Source organism: Nematostella vectensis, chromosome 9, assembly GCF_932526225.1.
Source record: "Nematostella vectensis chromosome 9, jaNemVect1.1, whole genome shotgun sequence".
Taxonomy (NCBI): Eukaryota; Metazoa; Cnidaria; class Anthozoa; order Actiniaria; family Edwardsiidae; genus Nematostella; species Nematostella vectensis.
The window spans coordinates 15876613-15895401 of NC_064042.1; the positions used below are offsets into that span (position 1 = coordinate 15876613).

At 41.2% G+C, this 18789-nt stretch overlaps 2 protein-coding genes across 3 annotated transcripts in view; one reads left to right on the forward strand and one right to left on the reverse strand.

The window, feature by feature from the left end:
- Window positions 1-18606, reverse strand: part of LOC5502912 (rab GTPase-binding effector protein 1) — a 70924-nt gene extending 52318 nt beyond the window's left edge. The window contains exons 1-5 of the mRNA XM_048732739.1: window positions 18283-18606; window positions 17718-17996; window positions 15105-15284; window positions 5649-5737; window positions 5458-5489 (exon numbers count right to left, since the gene is read on the reverse strand). Coding sequence (XP_048588696.1) covers window positions 5458-5489; window positions 5649-5737; window positions 15105-15284; window positions 17718-17996; window positions 18283-18417 — 715 coding nt within the window. The 5' untranslated portion in view covers window positions 18418-18606. The remainder of the gene's footprint in view (window positions 1-5457; window positions 5490-5648; window positions 5738-15104; window positions 15285-17717; window positions 17997-18282) is intronic.
- Window positions 1888-4490, forward strand: LOC116611114. 2 transcript variants are annotated; one of them, XM_048732741.1, is made up of 3 exons: window positions 1888-2399; window positions 4108-4191; window positions 4390-4490. In XM_048732741.1, exons 1-3 carry the CDS (start codon window positions 1937-1939, stop codon window positions 4398-4400), a joined length of 558 nt encoding a protein of 185 aa, XP_048588698.1. In that variant the 5' UTR covers window positions 1888-1936; the 3' UTR covers window positions 4401-4490. The 2 variants fall into 2 exon arrangements, with proteins under 2 accessions (XP_048588698.1, XP_048588697.1); XM_048732740.1 differs by having other exon boundaries at window positions 4108-4490.
- Window positions 18607-18789: the final 183 nt, after the last annotated feature.

Here is an 18789-nt window from a genome sequence, read left to right on the forward strand (position 1 = left end):
AACTTCCACCAACCGTTACCCTGCTAGCAGAGCTTTCTTGTGGTTTGTATCTATTAGTTCACCTGTTCACTTCCTTTGGAAACAAGCCCAGCGAGAACCCAAAACCCAGCACACACTTTTTGTATTTATGGGGGACTTCTGCTTCACCGCCCACGCCCCTCTCGAGAATTGGATCCTCCGAAGGTGCACGTACAGCCAGTACGTGGTGCACGTACAGAACAGAACGTACAGTGAGATTAAGTGAGAACACACAAGAATATTTTTTTTAACTCTGTCTAGACATAAATGCACCCTAAATATTTTTTGTCCACAATCTTATTGTCGTTCCTGCGTGCTTTCGGTTCCGTGTGGATTTGGAAAGAACGTCACGCACACTCCAATATTCGAATATTTATTTATTCCGGGGGTGAAAGCCAGTCTGTGAATTGCCGTCATCGTACAACGATTTCAGACTTATTTGGAAAAGTATGCTGGCTATCGATAGCTGCTGATTATAATCGGGAAAGGTTCTTTGTCAAGATTTTTTTTACTGAAGCAATTTCTGAAAAAAACTAAGCTTATACATTTTATTTCCGGAGAAACGAAACTCAGTCGATAGAATTTGCAAATGTATTCTTTTTTTTTCAAATAAGGGAATCTATATAATTTTTCCCTGGAGGGGGAGGGTTGGGGACAGTGTTAATGGTTTCAGATTGACCTTTATGATAAGCAAAACTCGCCTTTTACTTTCTAGTCACACAATGCTTTTAACAGAAAAATTATTCGTTTTATAAAATAATACTTGAAGCAATTTATGTTTGTTCCTTCATGAGAAACATGAACAAAGGGTTAGTGCTCAGCCAAGACAGTGGCTGCAAAGAAAATGGGAGTCTTGTATAACGGCTTATAGAAAATGTGCGAGCTGCCCCAGTTCAATCTATTATCTAGATTTTACCTTTGCTGAACGGTGGCTTTTTGGAAATGAAACTAAATGGAGAGCCAATCTTACAGCTCGAGCACTTTACTACTCAATGAGAACTTACAGTGATAGATCTACACGTCAACAATGCACCGGTCTTTATCACTCAGATCGTATTGCGTATTACTATCAGCTGGTGAGTAGTGTTCAGGGACATACCTTAAACATGAGGGGAACAGGGTGGCATAGTGTTCAGGGCCATACCTTGAACATGAGGGGGACAGGGTGGCATAGTGTTCAGGGCCATACCTTTAAACATGAGGGGAACAGGGAGGCATAGTGTTCAGGGCCATACCTTGAACATTAGGGGAACAGGGAGGCGTAGTGTTCAGGGCCATACCTTAAACATGAGTGGGACAGGGTGGCATAGTGTTCAGGGCCATACCTTTAAACATGCGGGGAACAGGGAGGCATAGTGTTCAGGGCCATACCTTGAACATTAGGGGAACAGGGAGGCGTAGTGTTCAGGGCCATACCTTTAAACATGAGGGTAACAGGGAGGCATTGTGTTCAGGGCCATACCTTGAACATGAGGTTGACGTCTTTTTCCTCATACATCCTGTTCATATATAAGGCCACGCTACTGACATATATGTGAAAAAGGGTAAAAGTTTGAAAGAGCACCTGGCTTTTCTAAAACAAATAAGAACATATGCATTCGTGTTGGAAATAGTAAATGGCAATTCTTTTAATGCTGTAGACACATTAAATAAGAATGGAAACACGGGAAGTATAAATTGAATTCAGATAAACCAGAGATGCTGTCTTTAACTACCAACACGCAAACAATCGCAATTGTGTTAAATTAAAAATTTGTTTTTGTTATATTCATTTTCTTTAAAATGTTTACGGAATGTAATTTCTTCAGTGCAAATTTTCCCATTATAACTATATATATCCAATTAATACTCCCCTTCCAAAAATAAAGAAGTAACAGCAGTATTTTAATTCAGACAAACCAGAGATGGTGCTTCAACCATGAACACTTCGTCTTGGGATGGAAAAGTCCTGAGCCTGCAGTGTAAGGCCAGAGGTCTACCATCACCTCAGATCACGTGGTACAAGCCTAGCGGTCAGCCAATCACAGCTGGAGTAATCCCTATCTCTGGAGGCCAGCTCCAATTAACAACAACTCAAGACTCAGGGGACTATGGACAGTATATGTGTCAGGCGTCTGACTTGTTATGGTCAGTGGAACGCCTGATAGACTTGACAGCTATTAGTATCAGAGGGACTAATTTAATCCCATTTTTGACATCAGCGAAATACAAATTTTGCAGTGGCCTAAACTATTTCGATCTCATTCGTCTTGCGTTGGATTTGATTGGTTGTAAGTTTAATGTTTTATGTACATGGCAAACCTCCTACATGCTTTTGTTGTGCACAGGTCCACCAACATCACAACCGACAAACCAAGCCTCAAATGCGACAGTCGCAAAAGGTTGGTTTACCTTTTTTTTTTAAATGAGATAATACTTTAGACATGGACATTTATACAACAACACTCGACTGCGTCTCGTAGTGTACTATTGTTTGTTCATGGCACGCTGTGACGTCATTTGTGCAGTTGACTTTTGGTTGACTGTCGAATGAGTCTCGAGTGTTCTCGAGTGAACCATCAGCTGTAAGTTCTGAGCTTTACTTAGTCAGTCCATGATGCTTTCTCTTCAACAGGAACTATTCATCTAACCTTTTTACCGAATAGTACCTCCGCAGGACACTGGGACCATTTTCTGAGAGTAATCCAACTGCTGGATCCTTTTCCTTTTCCATGAGTTTCTTGGTAGCTTACCGATCTCTCGACTGCGCCGTTTGAAAGTGCATACCTCGGACTGCTCAGCATGTGCTTGAAGCAAACTTCTCAAACGCCAACGACTTGTAATGAGGACCTCCATCTGAACGCACGACTTGAGGGATTCCATGTTTAGCAAATATTATCTCCAAAGAAAGCATTAATTACCTTTTAAATAAACAAGATCTTTCCCAATCACTTGCCAAGGGCCTCCTGGTAGTGCTGATGGTATAAGCGCTTCCGATCTCAGGTTTCTGTACTCTGCACATTGCCTGCATCCATGTAATAGGTCTTCACTTTGAGTGTTGCTCCCAGGTCACCAAACATATGCTCTAGCACGGGCACGAAATTTACCAAAGCTTGGTGTCCTTCATCGTTTTGGTCTAGAATATCCAGACGCATGGCCGCAGGGATGCATAGCCGCAGAAACTTTCATCAGTAGACCACGAGTGAAAGATGATTTCACTTCTTTCTGTTTAGTTTACTCTCAGAACACCAGAAAAATGTCTCTTGTCTTGACAACCCTTCTTTCAGTAAACTATAAGCTGTCTGCATACATCATCTTTTTGACGATCACGAATCGCCTCGAGCCTTTTGTCACTAGCTGAAAGTTCACTAAGTACACTGTCCATGTAACGCTCAATCTACATCATCTTTTGCATAGCGTTGCTCAGTCTCGCTGATGGTTCTTGGGATATACTTCAAAGGTTTCCAGTTACCGTCTACATCGGCTTAGGTTACACAACACCTTGTCCATACGAGGATGCATCCGCAGAGACCTTGGTTTCCTTCATTGGGCATATATCGCTAGGACAGGGACTCACTTAGTGCATGCTTTATGTTATCAAACTATTTCTGTTGTGGCTCACCCTATACCCATGTACTGTCCTTGTTCTGAAGATCACGCAGGGGCTTCGTCATATCTGCAAGATTGTAAACATACTACCCTAAATGGTTAAGATTCTAAGAATCTTCTCAGCTCTGTCAAGTCAGTAAGCTCTGACAGCTTAGTGATTTTCATTTTATTTCATTTTCATTAAAGAGAAAAATCTGGATTCTTTCCTTGATATAAAAATATCCGAGGAACTCTACTCGATCCTGAGAAACCCTCTCCAAGTTGAGGGTTATAGTGGCTTCTCTGGCCTTTCTAAAACAGCATTCAACATCTCATCATATTTAGTCTAGCTGGCTCCAAATACTAGAATATCATCAACATGGCACACTTGCCCACGCATTCAATCCAATATGCGCTGCATACCATTTCTGGAAATGCTCGTTAGCCAAAGAAATTCCAAAAGGTAATCTTTTATAACGTATATATGAACGATATCTTCGTGTCTTCTTTCTCTCCCAACAGATACCACCCCTTACCCATCTACTGCTCTTGGTGGCAGAGCTCTTGTCGGGGTGATACTGGCATGCGTGGTGATTGTGGCTATAGGTAAGAGTTTACAAAAGACTTTCACAAATATACTGTTTTAGGAAAGAGTTTATGAAACAAGGAGAGTCTAAAACTATGACAAAAAAGATATGCAGTGCAATAATATAGCAGTGAAACATACATTATAGGCTGAATTATATCATTACATATATTCTCTAAACAAACTTTTTCTTAACATTAATATACATGCTTTTGCAGATCTGGTGTAGAACCCCGGTCTCAACTGTATTGCAGCCGCTATACTGTGCATCGAAGAAGAATGCAGGCAAATAAAGTAACAGTATGAACTTAAGACTAATGAAGATGGAACCTTGAGGTACCCCACTATCAGAGAAGGTTCCCTGATGATGTTCTGGGCTCAATGCACAGCATCTTAACTGATAAAATGTACATATATGTTAAAAACATTAATCTAGATTTTATTAGCTTTAGACGGTAAATATCTATAAGATTTTTATAAAATAAAAAAACTCAGCAGAAACATATAAATGACAGTAAATATTCATAGTATTTGTAAAAGAAAAAGAAATCAATTACTTAACAAACTGCTAAATAATATGTTTATAAAGGACACAATGTCTTTTTTAATATGATTTTTATTAACAATTTGTTTTGTAACCTGATAAGTTTATTCTTAGTTTGCTGTTAGATTTAATGATACGGTTTATCGATAGTTTAATTGGCCCAAGGCGCTTGTAGTGTAATAGTGACCAGAAATAAATAACAACTTATTATGTCGTTCTTGTCTTTGTTTATGGGATCTATATATTAATGTCATACTTGGGTGATTTGTTTTAAAGAATATTAAGCAAATAATATTTGATCTCATTGGTGGTCTTCAGGCATCAAAAGGGTCGAAGCTCATTCAAGCTGGATGTACCCTTGATGGGGACTTCAGGTTCATTCAAATAAAAGTTGTATGCTATATTGGGCTCAATGTTTTCAATTTATACTTATATTTATTTATTTATTTATGTAGTTTATCAAAGCAGGTGTGCTTTGTATCCAAGATGGCTACTCATAATTATAATTTAAATCTGATGAGTTCTCAAAGAATTGTCTTTCACAGGAAAACACATGCTGCATGTAGTAATACTACATACTTAATAGCTTACATATCAATGACATAAAATTGAATCCCTCTTCTGTCAAAAATGGTCAGGATATATTTACATTTAGGTTATATAAAACAGTAAAAAATAAATACACAAAATTATCACTCATTTTATAAATTCCAGATGTCAGGATTACTATCAGGCTACTAACTTTGTGGCTTCCCCTTATCAATAATCTTCCTCCTGCAATAAATAGTACATTTAGTTAGAATCTTGTAATTTTTAACATAAATCACTTCAGGTCTTTTTGTGGAAAACAAGCCTTTAAAATTCTGTTATTTTTTGGTGCAAAGCTTTCGAAGGTCTGATTGTGGCACACAGATATGAAAATAATAAGCTTACAAAAAGTTGTTTGCCATTTGAAGTTCCTCTATCTTCTTTTCTGTCATCGCCATCCATTCATGGTATTTCTCTTGCCAGGAAAGTTTGACCTGGAAAGCGGGAAAAGTAGGATTACTGCCTGGTAAAACCAATCTACTTATTACAAGAAGTAGTTTAAAGAGGGTGTCTACAAAACGAAGACCTAAAACCTGTGACCCAAAACTCTTTTTTAGTTTTCCTGCATTGAAATCTTCCATACCCCCTACCCTACTTTCAGGGAACTTTGTAAGATGATAGTTACTAAGGCTAGTCAAATAACATCCTACTGTATTTTCAAATATTTTTGTTCCCACAAAACAAAATGAATAAATAAGTGCTACATATTGCTTAACAATTATAAACAGTAGGTCATTCAACTCAAAATTATAAGTTAACCACACAACAAAGTGGGACCTAGTTTTTGTCCAATGGGGTGGGATTTTTTTTTTAACTTTATTTAGTATTTACCCAAAAAATTCTAGGTCATTCAGAATGAGTCAGATGGGCAAAGAAATGATGCGCTGTCCTAAAGGGGTGCATATGTGAGCAAACCTATAAGGGTATATCTTTATTAGGTAATTTGAATATGGTGACATAACGCTATAATTTACTTGATAGGTGCTTGTGTGAACAAAGTGGGGGCTTTGCTTTGCCACTGAATTACCTGAATAAACCTGATAAAGCAATAATATTTACAGTTGAAAGAAGCTCCATTTTCATTCAAGGTGTATACAGGTATGTATATTATATGTATGTAATGCGTGAGTTTAGGCGTTCATAGAAAAGTGCTTGATACAGGGATGTAAAGCGGGATATATAAAAAAGCAGTTTGCATGTTTTGTCTGCACATCAAGATATATATGTATGTATATACATACATACATACATACATACATACATACATACATAAACTTTATTTAAGTGTCAAAAGTGTTTAGCTAAAAAAAAGCTAATTGTGGACACTATAAAAAATAAATAGTCAGATAATTAATAAATAATATGATTTAGAATCTAATCTAGCTATATTTAAAATATTAAAAATATTATAGAAAACTATACGTATTATACATATTAATATAATATATTATATACACAAACACTATATAGACGAACTATCACAGGCGTAGATACAAGTAAACAGACATGTGTATACAAATAGACACAAGAACAAACAAACAAACAAACAAGCAACATATAAATAAATAACAAAACAAATTAATATAAAAATATGATACAAGGGTAGTGCATACTCCTCATGTGCCCGACCGCCAGACAGCACACGGGACCACCCCACGTGCCCACCCCACTAGGATGAGCATGCGATGCAGTCACATGCGCCATCCAGCAGGCCAAGCACATCAAGAGTGCGCACTCCCGTCCTAAAAGCCTGTAGGCTGGTCTTATTACGAAGTTCCTGACTTATTTTACCCCAAATATAGGGGCCTAGAAACCTTATGCTGTGTCTACCATATGTGATTGTATTAAATCTTGGAACAGGAAAATCGCTCCTCAAGTTGTAACTCCTGTCTTGCTGAAAAAATATACTTTGAATATGCTCAGGAGCTAGGGAATTTCTAACTTTGTACATTAATATAAGAATGTCTTGTAATCTTCTATTCTCTAAGCTTGACAATCGCCCTCTCCTTAAAAGTTCAGCATAAGTGTCAGTTCTGTTATTAAATATTGCGCGTAGAGCCCTCTCTTGGACTCTCTCTAACTTTCTAGCATCAGCGGCTTTACAAAAGTGCCATACCGTGTGACAATATGTGAGATTGGGTAAAATTGCTGATTTATAAAGTTGTAATTTGGCGTCTACTGGGATTAGATTTCTAAGCCTTACCAACACACCAACTTTTTGGCTTGCTTTCTTACATATTTCACTGATATGAAGACTAAAGTTCAGCTTATCGTCAAGAGTCACTCCTAGCAGTTTCATTTCAGTAGACGATTTAATTATTTCTTCATCAATCTTAACCTGTATAGATAGGTTGTCTTTATTTCTATTTTTTCTGCCTAGCAACATCAAGCTATATTTATCATAGTTCCCTTTGAGGAAATTATCTTTATACCATTGTGATATCTTATGTCCTTCTTCGTTCAAAATTTGTTCCACGCACTCAGCTGTTCCCCCTTTTACATAGAGCTGATGGTCATCAGCATACATTGACAAGCTAGCTGTTTTAACTTCAAATGTCATGTCATTTTGGAAGATATTCCATAATAATGGTCCAAATGACGACCCTTGAGGACATCCCCTTACTGCATCCTTCCAGACACTGGTGACTCCATTAAGTTTGACCCTGCTTTGACGGTTGGTGAAGTATGATCTCATCAAGTGTAATGACTGCTCAGAAAAGCCATATGCCTTGAGCTTATTTACCATGAGTGCTGGGTGTAAGGAGTCAAATGCTTTACTCATATCTGTTGAGAGTATTCCAATAAACTGTTTGGAATCTACAGCTAGCTTCCAGTCTTCTGTGAGTTTAAGCAGAGTGGTTTCACAGCTATGCTTCTTCCTATATGCCGACAAGCAAGGATCAAGCTTGGGATCAAAATAATTATTTACTTGTGTACTCATCATTGACTCATATACCTTATCTACTATGCATAGTAATGTTATTGGACGGTAGTTTTTTCTCTCAAGACGGTCATCCTTTTTGTAAACAGGGTTCCATTCCCCTTTCTTCCATGCTTCTGGCCATTCTCCTTTCCTGATACACTCATTATAGAGACCCGTTAGGGAGTCTGCTATACCTCTTGATGCTAGTTTTAACAATCTGGGAGTAATGGAGTCATAGCCAGAGGCCTTTCTGACATTTAGCTTCTCGAGAAATGACTGAACTGAATTTGTGCTGAGCTGTTGAAAACAGAAATTTGAGTTGTTGCTCTTATTTGCATCATAGATATTCTTAAGACTTGGATGACTGGACAAATCCTCTTCCGTCAGACTGTTGACATTTGCTCCACCAATCTCATTAGCCATGGTGGAAAAGTAGTCTACCAGAACGTTTGCTACCTTTTCCTGGTCTTTCTCAATTTTTCCATCTGTTCTGATGTTGATCTCACATACCAGCTGTTTCTTATCACTAAGAAAAGGTCTAAATGTTCTATAGAACTCACTTGGCTTAGCTTTAAGATCATCTGCCTTTTGTTGCCAATATTCTTTAATGGCTTTCCTTCTACAATTGGTAGCTTTATTTCTCCATTTTCTCTTCAGTTCCCAATTTTCCTCAGTTTTGCTGTGAGCATACTGCTTAGCAAATTTCCTTTTCATTTTGATTGCTTGTTTCCATTCTGGTGTCATATAGGGTACATCAGCTTTTCGAAATCTCATTTTCTTGGTAGGCATGTGTTTTTCTACTATTGTGTTGAAAAGTGTCTCCCAGTAATGGTACTTATCATCCATAGTGTCAAAGGTCTCCATGACATGCCAGGGAGCAGAGGATATGTAATGTTTGGGATTCCTGTTTGTATGACCGCAAGGTTTTCTGGGTAGCAGCAATAAACAACGTGAGTCCGCCATTACTGTTTATTCGTTTTGATCCTAAGGTTTTTCTCAAATACATTACATTTTTTGGCGACGAGGATTTCGGAAATGGCAACCTACGGCAAAATAGACGAATTCGACAGAGATTCTGATTCATGGGAACAGTATATCGAGCGTCTAAACTTCTATTTTGAAGCAAATGGAGTAACTACGTCTGACGATGACTTGAAAATACGCCGTGCAATCCTCCTCAGTTCGGTAGGGAAAAAAACCTACAAATTAATGTCTGATCTGCTGGCCCCAGCGAAACCTGGAGAGAAATCTTATGCTGACTTGTGCACCTTGGTAAAGAGCCATTTCAACCCAAAACCGAGTGAAAGCGTGCAACGGCACAAGTTCAATAACCGTTTCAGATTGAGCGGGGAGAACGTGTCTGACTTTGTAGCGGCTCTACGAAACATGGCAGAATACTGCAATTTTGGGGGCAGTCTGGAAAATATGCTGCGTGATCGTCTGGTGTCTGGAATTAACAATGAAAGAATCCAAAGGCGTTTGCTATCAGAAGAGAACTTAACTTTCAAAAAAGCTTACGACATTGCTTCGTCTATGGAAACGACCGCACAGCACATGGCCGATCTTCAATCTGCTCCTTCTACGTTAAGTTCAACGTCTGCATCTGTAAAAAAGGTCAGTTCTTCGCCCTTACCGCGTTCTAAAAGCGAAAATAAAGAGTGTTATCGTTGTGGAAAAAATCACCACCCGTCAAAATGTCGTTTCAAGGAGGCCACGTGCCATTATTGTAAAAAGAAAGGACATATTGTTGCCAAATGTCTCAAAAAAGCAAAAAAGTCGTCCGAGACAACCAAGCCAAATTCAAACCACCATCCAAAACAAGGGAAACCAGCAATTCATGTCCTGGATACTGATAAAGAAATAGAAGATGAAGATATATATCCATTGTTTGCTGTCAGTCAAGGCAACCGCCAAAATCCGTATTTAGTAGATGTTGAATTAAATGGTCTTAAAGTTCAAATGGAACTGGACACTGGTGCATCACTTTCAGTAATCGGAGAGGACATTTTTGATCAACTGAAGAACATTGAGGGTTCATCTCTCAATCTGCAAGATACCAAGCTAACCTTGAAAACATACACCGGGGAGACAATTCCAGTTTTAGGAAAGCTTGTAGTGGAAGTCAAGTACAAGGACTTCTTTGAACACTTGCCAGTTATAGTTGTACAAGGCAAGGTGCCCAGTCTCTTTGGACGAGATTGGTTACAACATGTTAAGTTGTCATGGCCAGAGATTTTCCTAGTTCAAGTGGTATCCCCTGATGTGTCTGACCTGCTAAAGAAACATGAAAATTTATTCAAGGAAGGACTAGGGACAATTCAAGGAGTGAAAGCAAAGATATACGTTGATCCTCAAGCCAAACCCAAGTACTTCAAACCTCGCACGTTAGAATATGCACGACGTCAGAAGGTAGAGAGAGAATTGGACCGTTTGTTAGAAGAAGGAACAATTCGTCCAGTTCAATTTTCGGAATGAGCAACACCCATTGTGCCCATTGTCAAATCTGATGAGTCTATACGCATTTGTGGAGACTTCAAAGTTACTTTGAACCAAGTTAGCAAACTTGACAATTACCCAATTCCTAAAACAGAGGATCTGCTAGCTCAACTTGGAGGTGGAGTGCAGTTTACAAAACTAGATCTGAGTCAAGCTTATCAACAACTTGAGTTAGATGAAGAATCAAAGAAGTACACCACTATCACCACTCATAAAGGCCTATTTGAGTACAATAGACTGTGCTACGGCATTGCCTCAGCCCCTGGGATTTTCCAACGCACAATGGAAAATTTACTGCAGGGTATTCCGAATGTTGTAGTACGAATAGATGATATTCTCATTGCCGGGAAGACATCAGCAGATCATCTCAAAAGTCTAACAGAAGTCCTGTCACGTCTGGACAAAGCTGGCGTCCGTCTTAAACGTTCGAAGTGCATTTTTCAAGCACCTGAAGTCACTTACCTGGGACACCGCATAGACAAAGATGGTATCCACCCCCTTGACGAGAAAATCAAAGCAATTCAAGAGTCACCGAGACCTTCTAATCTGAAAGAACTGCAAGCCTTTTTAGGCATGCTTAACTATTACGCTTGTTACATACCTAACATCACTACAATACTATCTCCTTTACATCAGCTGTTAGTCAAAGACACACCTTGGAACTGGAGTGAAGCACATGAAAAATCTTGGAACCAAGCCAAGTCCACACTTCACTCTTCACAACTTCTAGTGCATTACAGCTTGGAAAGAGAGTTAACCCTTGCTTGTGACGCATCACCATATGGTCTTGGTTGTGTTATTTCACATGTGATGGATGATGGGACTGAACGTCCTATTTCATATGCCTCACGTACTCTGTCCCCAGCCGAAAAGAACTATTCACAGCTCGACAAAGAGGCAGCAGCCATCATGTTCGGGGTGAGGAAGTTCCACTCATACTTATATGGACGGAGTTTTACCATCTACACTGATCACAAACCCCTGCTGGGTCTGCTACAGTCAACTAAACAAATACCGACCTCAGCCTCACCACGCATATTGAGGTGGGCGGTATTCCTGTCAGGCTACTCATACACTTTAGTATATCGAGAAGGCCAGAAAAATGGTAATGCCGATGGCCTGAGCCGGCTGCCATTGCCAAATGAAACCAGAAATGTTCCAGTGCCTGGCGACATTATGTTTGTAATGAATCATCTTGAAGTCAACACACCCGTTAAAGTCAAGGACATTGAGCGTTGGACCTCAAAAGATCCTATTCTTAGTGCAGTACGACACCAAGTAATGTCCGGTTGGCCCAATTCAAATGATCGCATTGAGTTCAAGCCCTACTCTTATAGGAAGCACCAACTTAGCTGTCAGGATGGCTGTCTACTCTGGGGCTCTCGCGTAGTCATTCCTCCTCAAGGAAGAGTCAAGCTTCTCCAGGAACTACATGATGGACATCCTGGAATGGTTCGCATGAAAATGTTAGCCCGAAGCTATTTCTGGTGGCCTGGCCTGGACGCGGATATTGAGCAAAAGGTGAAAGATTGCACAAGCTGCCAAAGTAATGCTAAGGCACCTTCTACTGCACCCCTACATCCGTGGGAGTGGCCGTCTAGACCTTGGTCTCGCATACATATTGACTATGCAGGACCTTTCGAAGGACACATGTTCCTGGTGATCGGTGATGCCTATAGTAAGTGGATTGAGGTATTCAAGACAAACTCCAGTACTGCTGCAGTAACCATCCAGAAGTTAAGAGAATGCTTCTCAGTACATGGACTGCCTGATATCATTGTATCTGATAATGCAACTGCCTTCATAGGTGAAGAATTTGCCCTTTTTATGTCTGAGAATGGCATAAAACACATCACTTCAGCACCTAAACACCCAGCATCCAATGGATTTGCTGAAAGATATGTTCGCACTTTCAAGGAAACAATGAAGAAGATGGGAGGGGAAAAGGAAAACTTAGACACGAAGTTAAGCAGATTTCTACTAAGCTATCGTACCACACCTCATGCAACCACTGGTAAAACACCTGGTGAGCTATTAATGAACCGGAAGCTGAAGACGCGCTTGGACCTGGTAAACCCCCTTAGTCAGGACACAATTCGCACTCGTGTAGAAGATAAACAGCTCGCACAGAAGAAACAACACGACAATCTAGTGCCACTCAGAGAATTTCAAGTGAATGACCCAGTATTTGTCAAGAATTTTTCATATGGTCCAAAGTGGTTATGTGGAACAATTATTCAACAGTCAGGACCGGTTTCGTATGTCGTTCAACTCAGTTCAGGTGGAGTGTTTCGACGACATGTTGACCATCTTCGCCTGAGGACAAGCACACCCACAGTCGCCAATGATCTTCAGAGTTCAACAGAATTGGCCCAAGTTCCAATGCAAACAACTGTACCCAAGCAGATTCCAGAGGATTTTAAGGAACCTGAGATCACAGTTCCAGAACCTTCATTGGAACCGAAGAAGACAGAGCTTCCAGCTTCTGAACCTGCAAGTACTCTGCGAAGAAGTACTCGACTCAAAACCACACCTACTCACCTCAAAGACTATGTATGTTAATTTTAAGCAGCATATCACACACTGTGTACATTTTTCCGGATCTGATGGATTGACAACTTGTCAAGAACTTGTCATGGACATTGTTGTTGTTTTTTACTTATTGACATGTTGTGTGTATAAATTTGATAGTTTTACTGGCCTCAGCAAGCAAGTATCTTTTAGTTGTAAACTTGGGTGGGGCAGTATGTAATGTTTGGGATTCCTGTTTGTATGACCGCAAGGTTTTCTGGGTAGCAGCAATAAACAACGTGAGTCCGCCATTACTGTTTATTCGTTTTGATCCTAAGGTTTTTCTCAAATACATTACAGGATAGATCTTCATTGAATTTTTCAACATCCAGTGATTTTGTACTTCTAAATGTGACTACTTTCCGTTCGTGCTGAGATACCCTTTCTTTCATAATCCCATACACTAAGTGATGATCACTCATTTCTGGATTTAGTACTCCACTGGCTCTGAATAACTCTGGCTTGTTTGTAAGGATCACATCCAATAGAGTTTCAGATGTTGGTGTAACTCTGGTTGGATCCTTAATTAGGCACTCTAAACCAAATACTTCCTCTAGATTGATCAGTATTTGCCCTTCTCTACGTTCTGGTCTTAATCTATCAAGATTCAGGTCTCCAGTGAGTACAAGCGTATTACATTCCATCGAAGCCCACATACACACTGCATGCAATTCCTCTTCCAATTTGCGGTAGTAATCAGTTCCTGTTGGATTTGGAGAGCGATAAATGCCTACAAACAACACATTATTGTTGTTTATTATTGCATTAATGGCCAGAACTTCAAGCAATTTATACTGCTTAGGAAGTTTCACTTTACGAGATGCCATCTTTGATGAAAAATATGCCATCAGACCACCGCCGCCTTTCTTTCTGTCCTTTCTGTAAATGTGATATCCTTCAAGAGCCAGCTGAGCATTGGTGTAAGAGGAGTCAATCTTGGTCTCTGTCAGAAAGATCACATGTGACCTTAACTCCTTATTGAGCAACAACAGCTCATCCAGTTTGTTTTGGCAGCTGTTAATGTTCAGATGAATGAGCATGAGATCAGTGCTGTTCCTTTTTCTTTCTTGTATTATCCAAGGTTCAGGTAGATCATTAGCATATCTTGCTTCATCCTCATCCTGGGCTGCTGGGTCTCCATGCACATTCATATTGAATAACTCTTCAAAAGAAGCATCACCAATACCCTGAAACGGCTGTTCATTTTGTGTAGATATAACTGCACAGCCAGGACATATCCACGTATCATTTAACATCTGCTTGATCCGTTTGTATTCACTGGGTTTCACATTTACACACTTGATGTGGCTCTGACCCTTACAACAGTCGCAAAGCACAGCTCGGTGATTACGTGCGATTGTTCTTAAACACACGCTGCACTTCTCTGAGGGCCCAGGGTTTGGAGAGACATCCCCACTTACAGCAATTCGAGTTAGCTGAAATGTAGAAGTTGAATTTGGATACCGCTTGATCCGCCCTGAAAGATACTTCATGCCATGTGACTCGAGTTGTCCACTACGACGATAATGAATTAGCAGGTTAAATTCAACCTGAAGTGGCTCGTTGCTTGTCATTAATATAGTAGATGAACTGCCTTCGCTTTCAGTTGAGAATAAGGTTATGTTCAAGGTTGTTTGAAAGAAGAAAATGACATATAAGGTGACAGGAGCCTGAAAGCAAAAATAAGCCGCCATCTTGGCTGACCACAGGTATGTAATGAATTGGGACTGTTGCATAGTAGATGGATAATAACTTGATACCATGTCTTTGAACCCCTTAAACTACCCATCCCCTTAATCTATCTGATTTACCTCTTGTTTAAGCTCCTCCTCCCTCTCACACCACTGGGCCTCTTTCTTGCTCAGTGCCTCTAGAAGGTCGTCTGTGCGCATCTTGAGATCAGTATTCTGGACTCGTAATTTCTCACATTCGTCCTTCAGGGATTGATTCTCCTCCTGCAGCTGTCTGAGATAATCATTATTTTGTGACTCCTAGAAAAAGACATATCCGCACATATTTACAGTCTTCTAGTGGCTGATGTGGCCTATAAGCTGTATAAGCTCAAGAACACTGCATTACAGAGTGCAGAATGGCATGAAGTAGACTACGGAGGCAATGCCTGAAGGCAAGGCTTGTGAAGGCAAGGCAGAGTGCAGAATGGCATGAAGTAGACTACGGAGGCAATGCGTGAAGGCAAGGCAGAGTGCAGAATGGCATGAAGCAGACTACCGAGGCAATGCCTGAAGGCAAGGCAGAGTGCAGAATGGCATGATGGAGACTACAGAGGCAATGCGTGACGGCAAGGCTTGTGAAGGCAAGACAGAGTGCAGAATGGCATGAAGTAGACTACAGAGGCAATGCCTGAAGGCAAGGCAGAGTGCAGAATGGCATGATGGAGACTACAGAGGCAATGCGTGACGGCAAGGCTTGTGAAGGCAAGACAGAGTGCAGAATGGCATGAAGGAGACTACAGAGGCAATGCCTGAAGGCAAGGCTTGTGAAGGCAAGGCAGAGTGCAGAATGGCATGAAGGAGACTACAGAGGCAATGCGTGAAGGCAAGGCTTGTGAAGGCAAGGCAGAGTGCAGAATGGCATGAAGGAGACTACAGAGGCAATGCGTGAAGGCAAGGCTTGTGAAGGCAAGGCAGATTGCAGAATGGCATGAAGGAGACTACAGAGGCAATGCGTGAAGGCAAGGCTTGTGAAGGCAAGGCAGATTGCAGAATGGCATAAAGCAGACTACAGAGGCAATGTGTGAAGGCAAGGCTTGTGAAGGCAAGGCAGAGTGCAGAATGGCATAAAGCAGACTACAGAGGCAATGCGTGAAGGCAAGGCTTGTGAAGGCAAGGCAGAGTGCAGAATGGCATGAAGGAGACTACAGAGGCAATGCGTGAAGGCAAGGTTTGTGAAGGCAAGGCAGATTGCAGAATGGCATAAAGCAGACTACAGAGGCAATGTGTGAAGGCAAGGCTTGTGAAGGCAAGGCAGAGTGCAGAATGGCATAAAGCAGACTACAGAGGCAATGCGTGAAGGCAAGGCTTGTGAAGGCAAGACAGAGTGCAGAATGGCATGAAGGAGACTACAGAGGCAATGCGTGAAGGCAAGGTTTGTGAAGGCAAGGCAGATTGCAGAATGGCATAAAGCAGACTACAGAGGCAATGTGTGAAGGCAAGGCTTGTGAAGGCAAGGCAGAGTGCAGAATGGCATAAAGCAGACTACAGAGGCAATGTGTGAAGGCAAGGCTTGTGAAGGCAAGGCAGAGTGCAGAATGGCATGAAGCAGACTACAGAGGCAATGCGTGACGGCAAGGCTTGTGAAGGCAAGGCAGAGTGCAGAATGGCATGAAGGAGACTACAGAGGCAATGCCTGAAGGCAAGGCTTGTGAAGGCAAGGCAGAGTGCAGAATGGCATGAAGCAGACTACGGAGGCAATACGTGAAGGCAAGGCTTGTGAAGGCAAGGCAGAGTGCAGAATGGCATGAAGGAGACTACAGAGGCAATGCATGAAGGCAAGGCTTGTGAAGGCAAGGCAGAGTGCAGAATGACACGAAGGAGACTACAGAGGCAATGCGTGAAGGCAAGGCTTATAAAGGCAAGGCAGAGTGCAGAATGGCATGAAATAGACTACGGAGGCAATGCGTGACGGCAAGGCTTGTGAAGGCAAGGCAGAGTGCAGAATGGCATGAAGTAGACTACGGAGGCAATACGTGAAGGCAAGGCTTGTGAAGGCAAGGCAGAGTGCAGAATGGCATGAAGCAGACTACGGAGGCAATGCGTGAAGGCAAGGCTTGTGAAGGCAAGGCAGAGTGCAGAATGGCATGAAGCAGACTACAGAGGCAATGGGCCTATAAGCTCAAGAACACTGCATTACAGAGTGCAGAATGGCATGAAGTAGACTCCGGAGGCAATGCGTGACGGCAAGGCTTGTGAAGGCAAGACAGAGTGCAGAATGGCATGAAGTAGACTACGGAGGCAATACGTGAAGGCAAGGCTTGTGAAGGCAAGACAGAGTGCAGAATGGCATGAAGCAGACTACGGAGGCAATGCGTGAAGGCAAGGCTTTGTGTCATTCTCTATTTCTAGCTGCAAGGGGGCAAACAATGATGTCCAACATGTAATTTACAGTAACTCCATGCAGCTTGGATGCAGCAATACTGTAAATGCCCATTTTAGTGTCCTGAGCTCTTATTTTATTTTGAGTCACATGGGGGAGTGTGCTAATTTCAAAAGATGAATTTATTCTCTCAGGTTTCTTGTCCAAGCTTGAAGTGATACTTTATATTCTCTATAGCCCTTGACAAGTGGGAGGAGGGGGGGAGACAAGGCCTAAAGATCTAGCTAGGGTGGGTCAAATCTCTTTTCATGTGAACGAATCACAAATTCTATACCTTTTGGAATAAAAGGAAGGTCGCAATCACACCGTACCTTTTCCTGTGAAGATAACTGCTGTTTAAGTTGCAGAATATCTGTCTTCAACATCTCTTCTGCCTTTGCTTTTTCTTTTTCAAGTTGCCTTAGTTTAACCTGCAACTCTCTTATTTGTTTTTTGTAAGCGTCTAGGTCATGGGATAACACTCCTGTTTTCTGACCAAGTTGTGGGGCATCAGATGTGACATACTTCTTGTCTTTCTTGACAATGGTTTGACTCTTTGCTTTACGCAGCTCCCCAAGTCTTCTCTTGGGGTCTGACACTTGGTCTTCCAGCTGTGAAATATGGATCAAGTATTGAGCAGCTCAGAAAATAGATGTCATGGTGGATTCTTGTTGAGGCTGGAAACTACCTCTGCCTTACTCAACATCTATTACGTAGAGTGAGGCAGGGGTAACCAATTTTAGGATTTCTCACAGAGGGAAGAACTAAAAATGATCACTTCAAAAAGCTCGGTGATGAGCCTTGTGTGTTTTTATTGTGAATTTCTTACAAATACTCAAAATCACAAACTGTGGGTTTGGGCTCCCTGTGATCAAGCATGGAGTTTTACTAACCAACCTCTTTAATCCTAGTCGCACAATTAGCTGGTATCACGGACGGTTTCTTGCTCGCGTTACTTGGCTTTCGGTTGAACGCTGCCGCGGTACTGGATGTACCGATGGATTTTTTCCTTGCTCCACCGGAACTTGCCATAGTTACCGGTCTTTTACAAACCTCAATCACGATCGCACATCACACAAGTTATCACAACATGGATGCAACGCCTCTTGCCCTCCACACGGGTAGAAATCTTGAGCATAATAGGGCTTTATTGAGTTGTTTATGGACCAAATCAGTTGACTGATGCAACAGAATTTGTTTGATTTCTTGATTACTCCAGGCGCCCTTTACCAAAGGGATCCCGAGATTTAGGTCGCGAAATATGAAAAGTCGATGCAGCTATATTTAACTGGGTTTGGGGGTGTGTGGTTTTCTATAAAAAAAAGCATTTTATTTCAACTTCGCAGTATTTTAGACAGGTATATAAAAAGGCAATTTTACTATTTATTTCCAAACGGGCGTATG

What these genes read in the sequence shown, in the direction of transcription:
- LOC116611114 (XM_048732740.1), top strand. Translation starts at nt 1,937, where the DNA reads ATGAACACTTCGTCTTGGGATGGAAAAGTCCTGAGCCTGCAGTGTAAG. An exon ending in AAATGCGACAGTCGCAAAAG is followed by an intron (nt 2,400 to 4,107) that starts GTTGGTTTACCT and finishes CTCTCCCAACAG; the next exon opens with ATACCACCCCTTACCCATCT.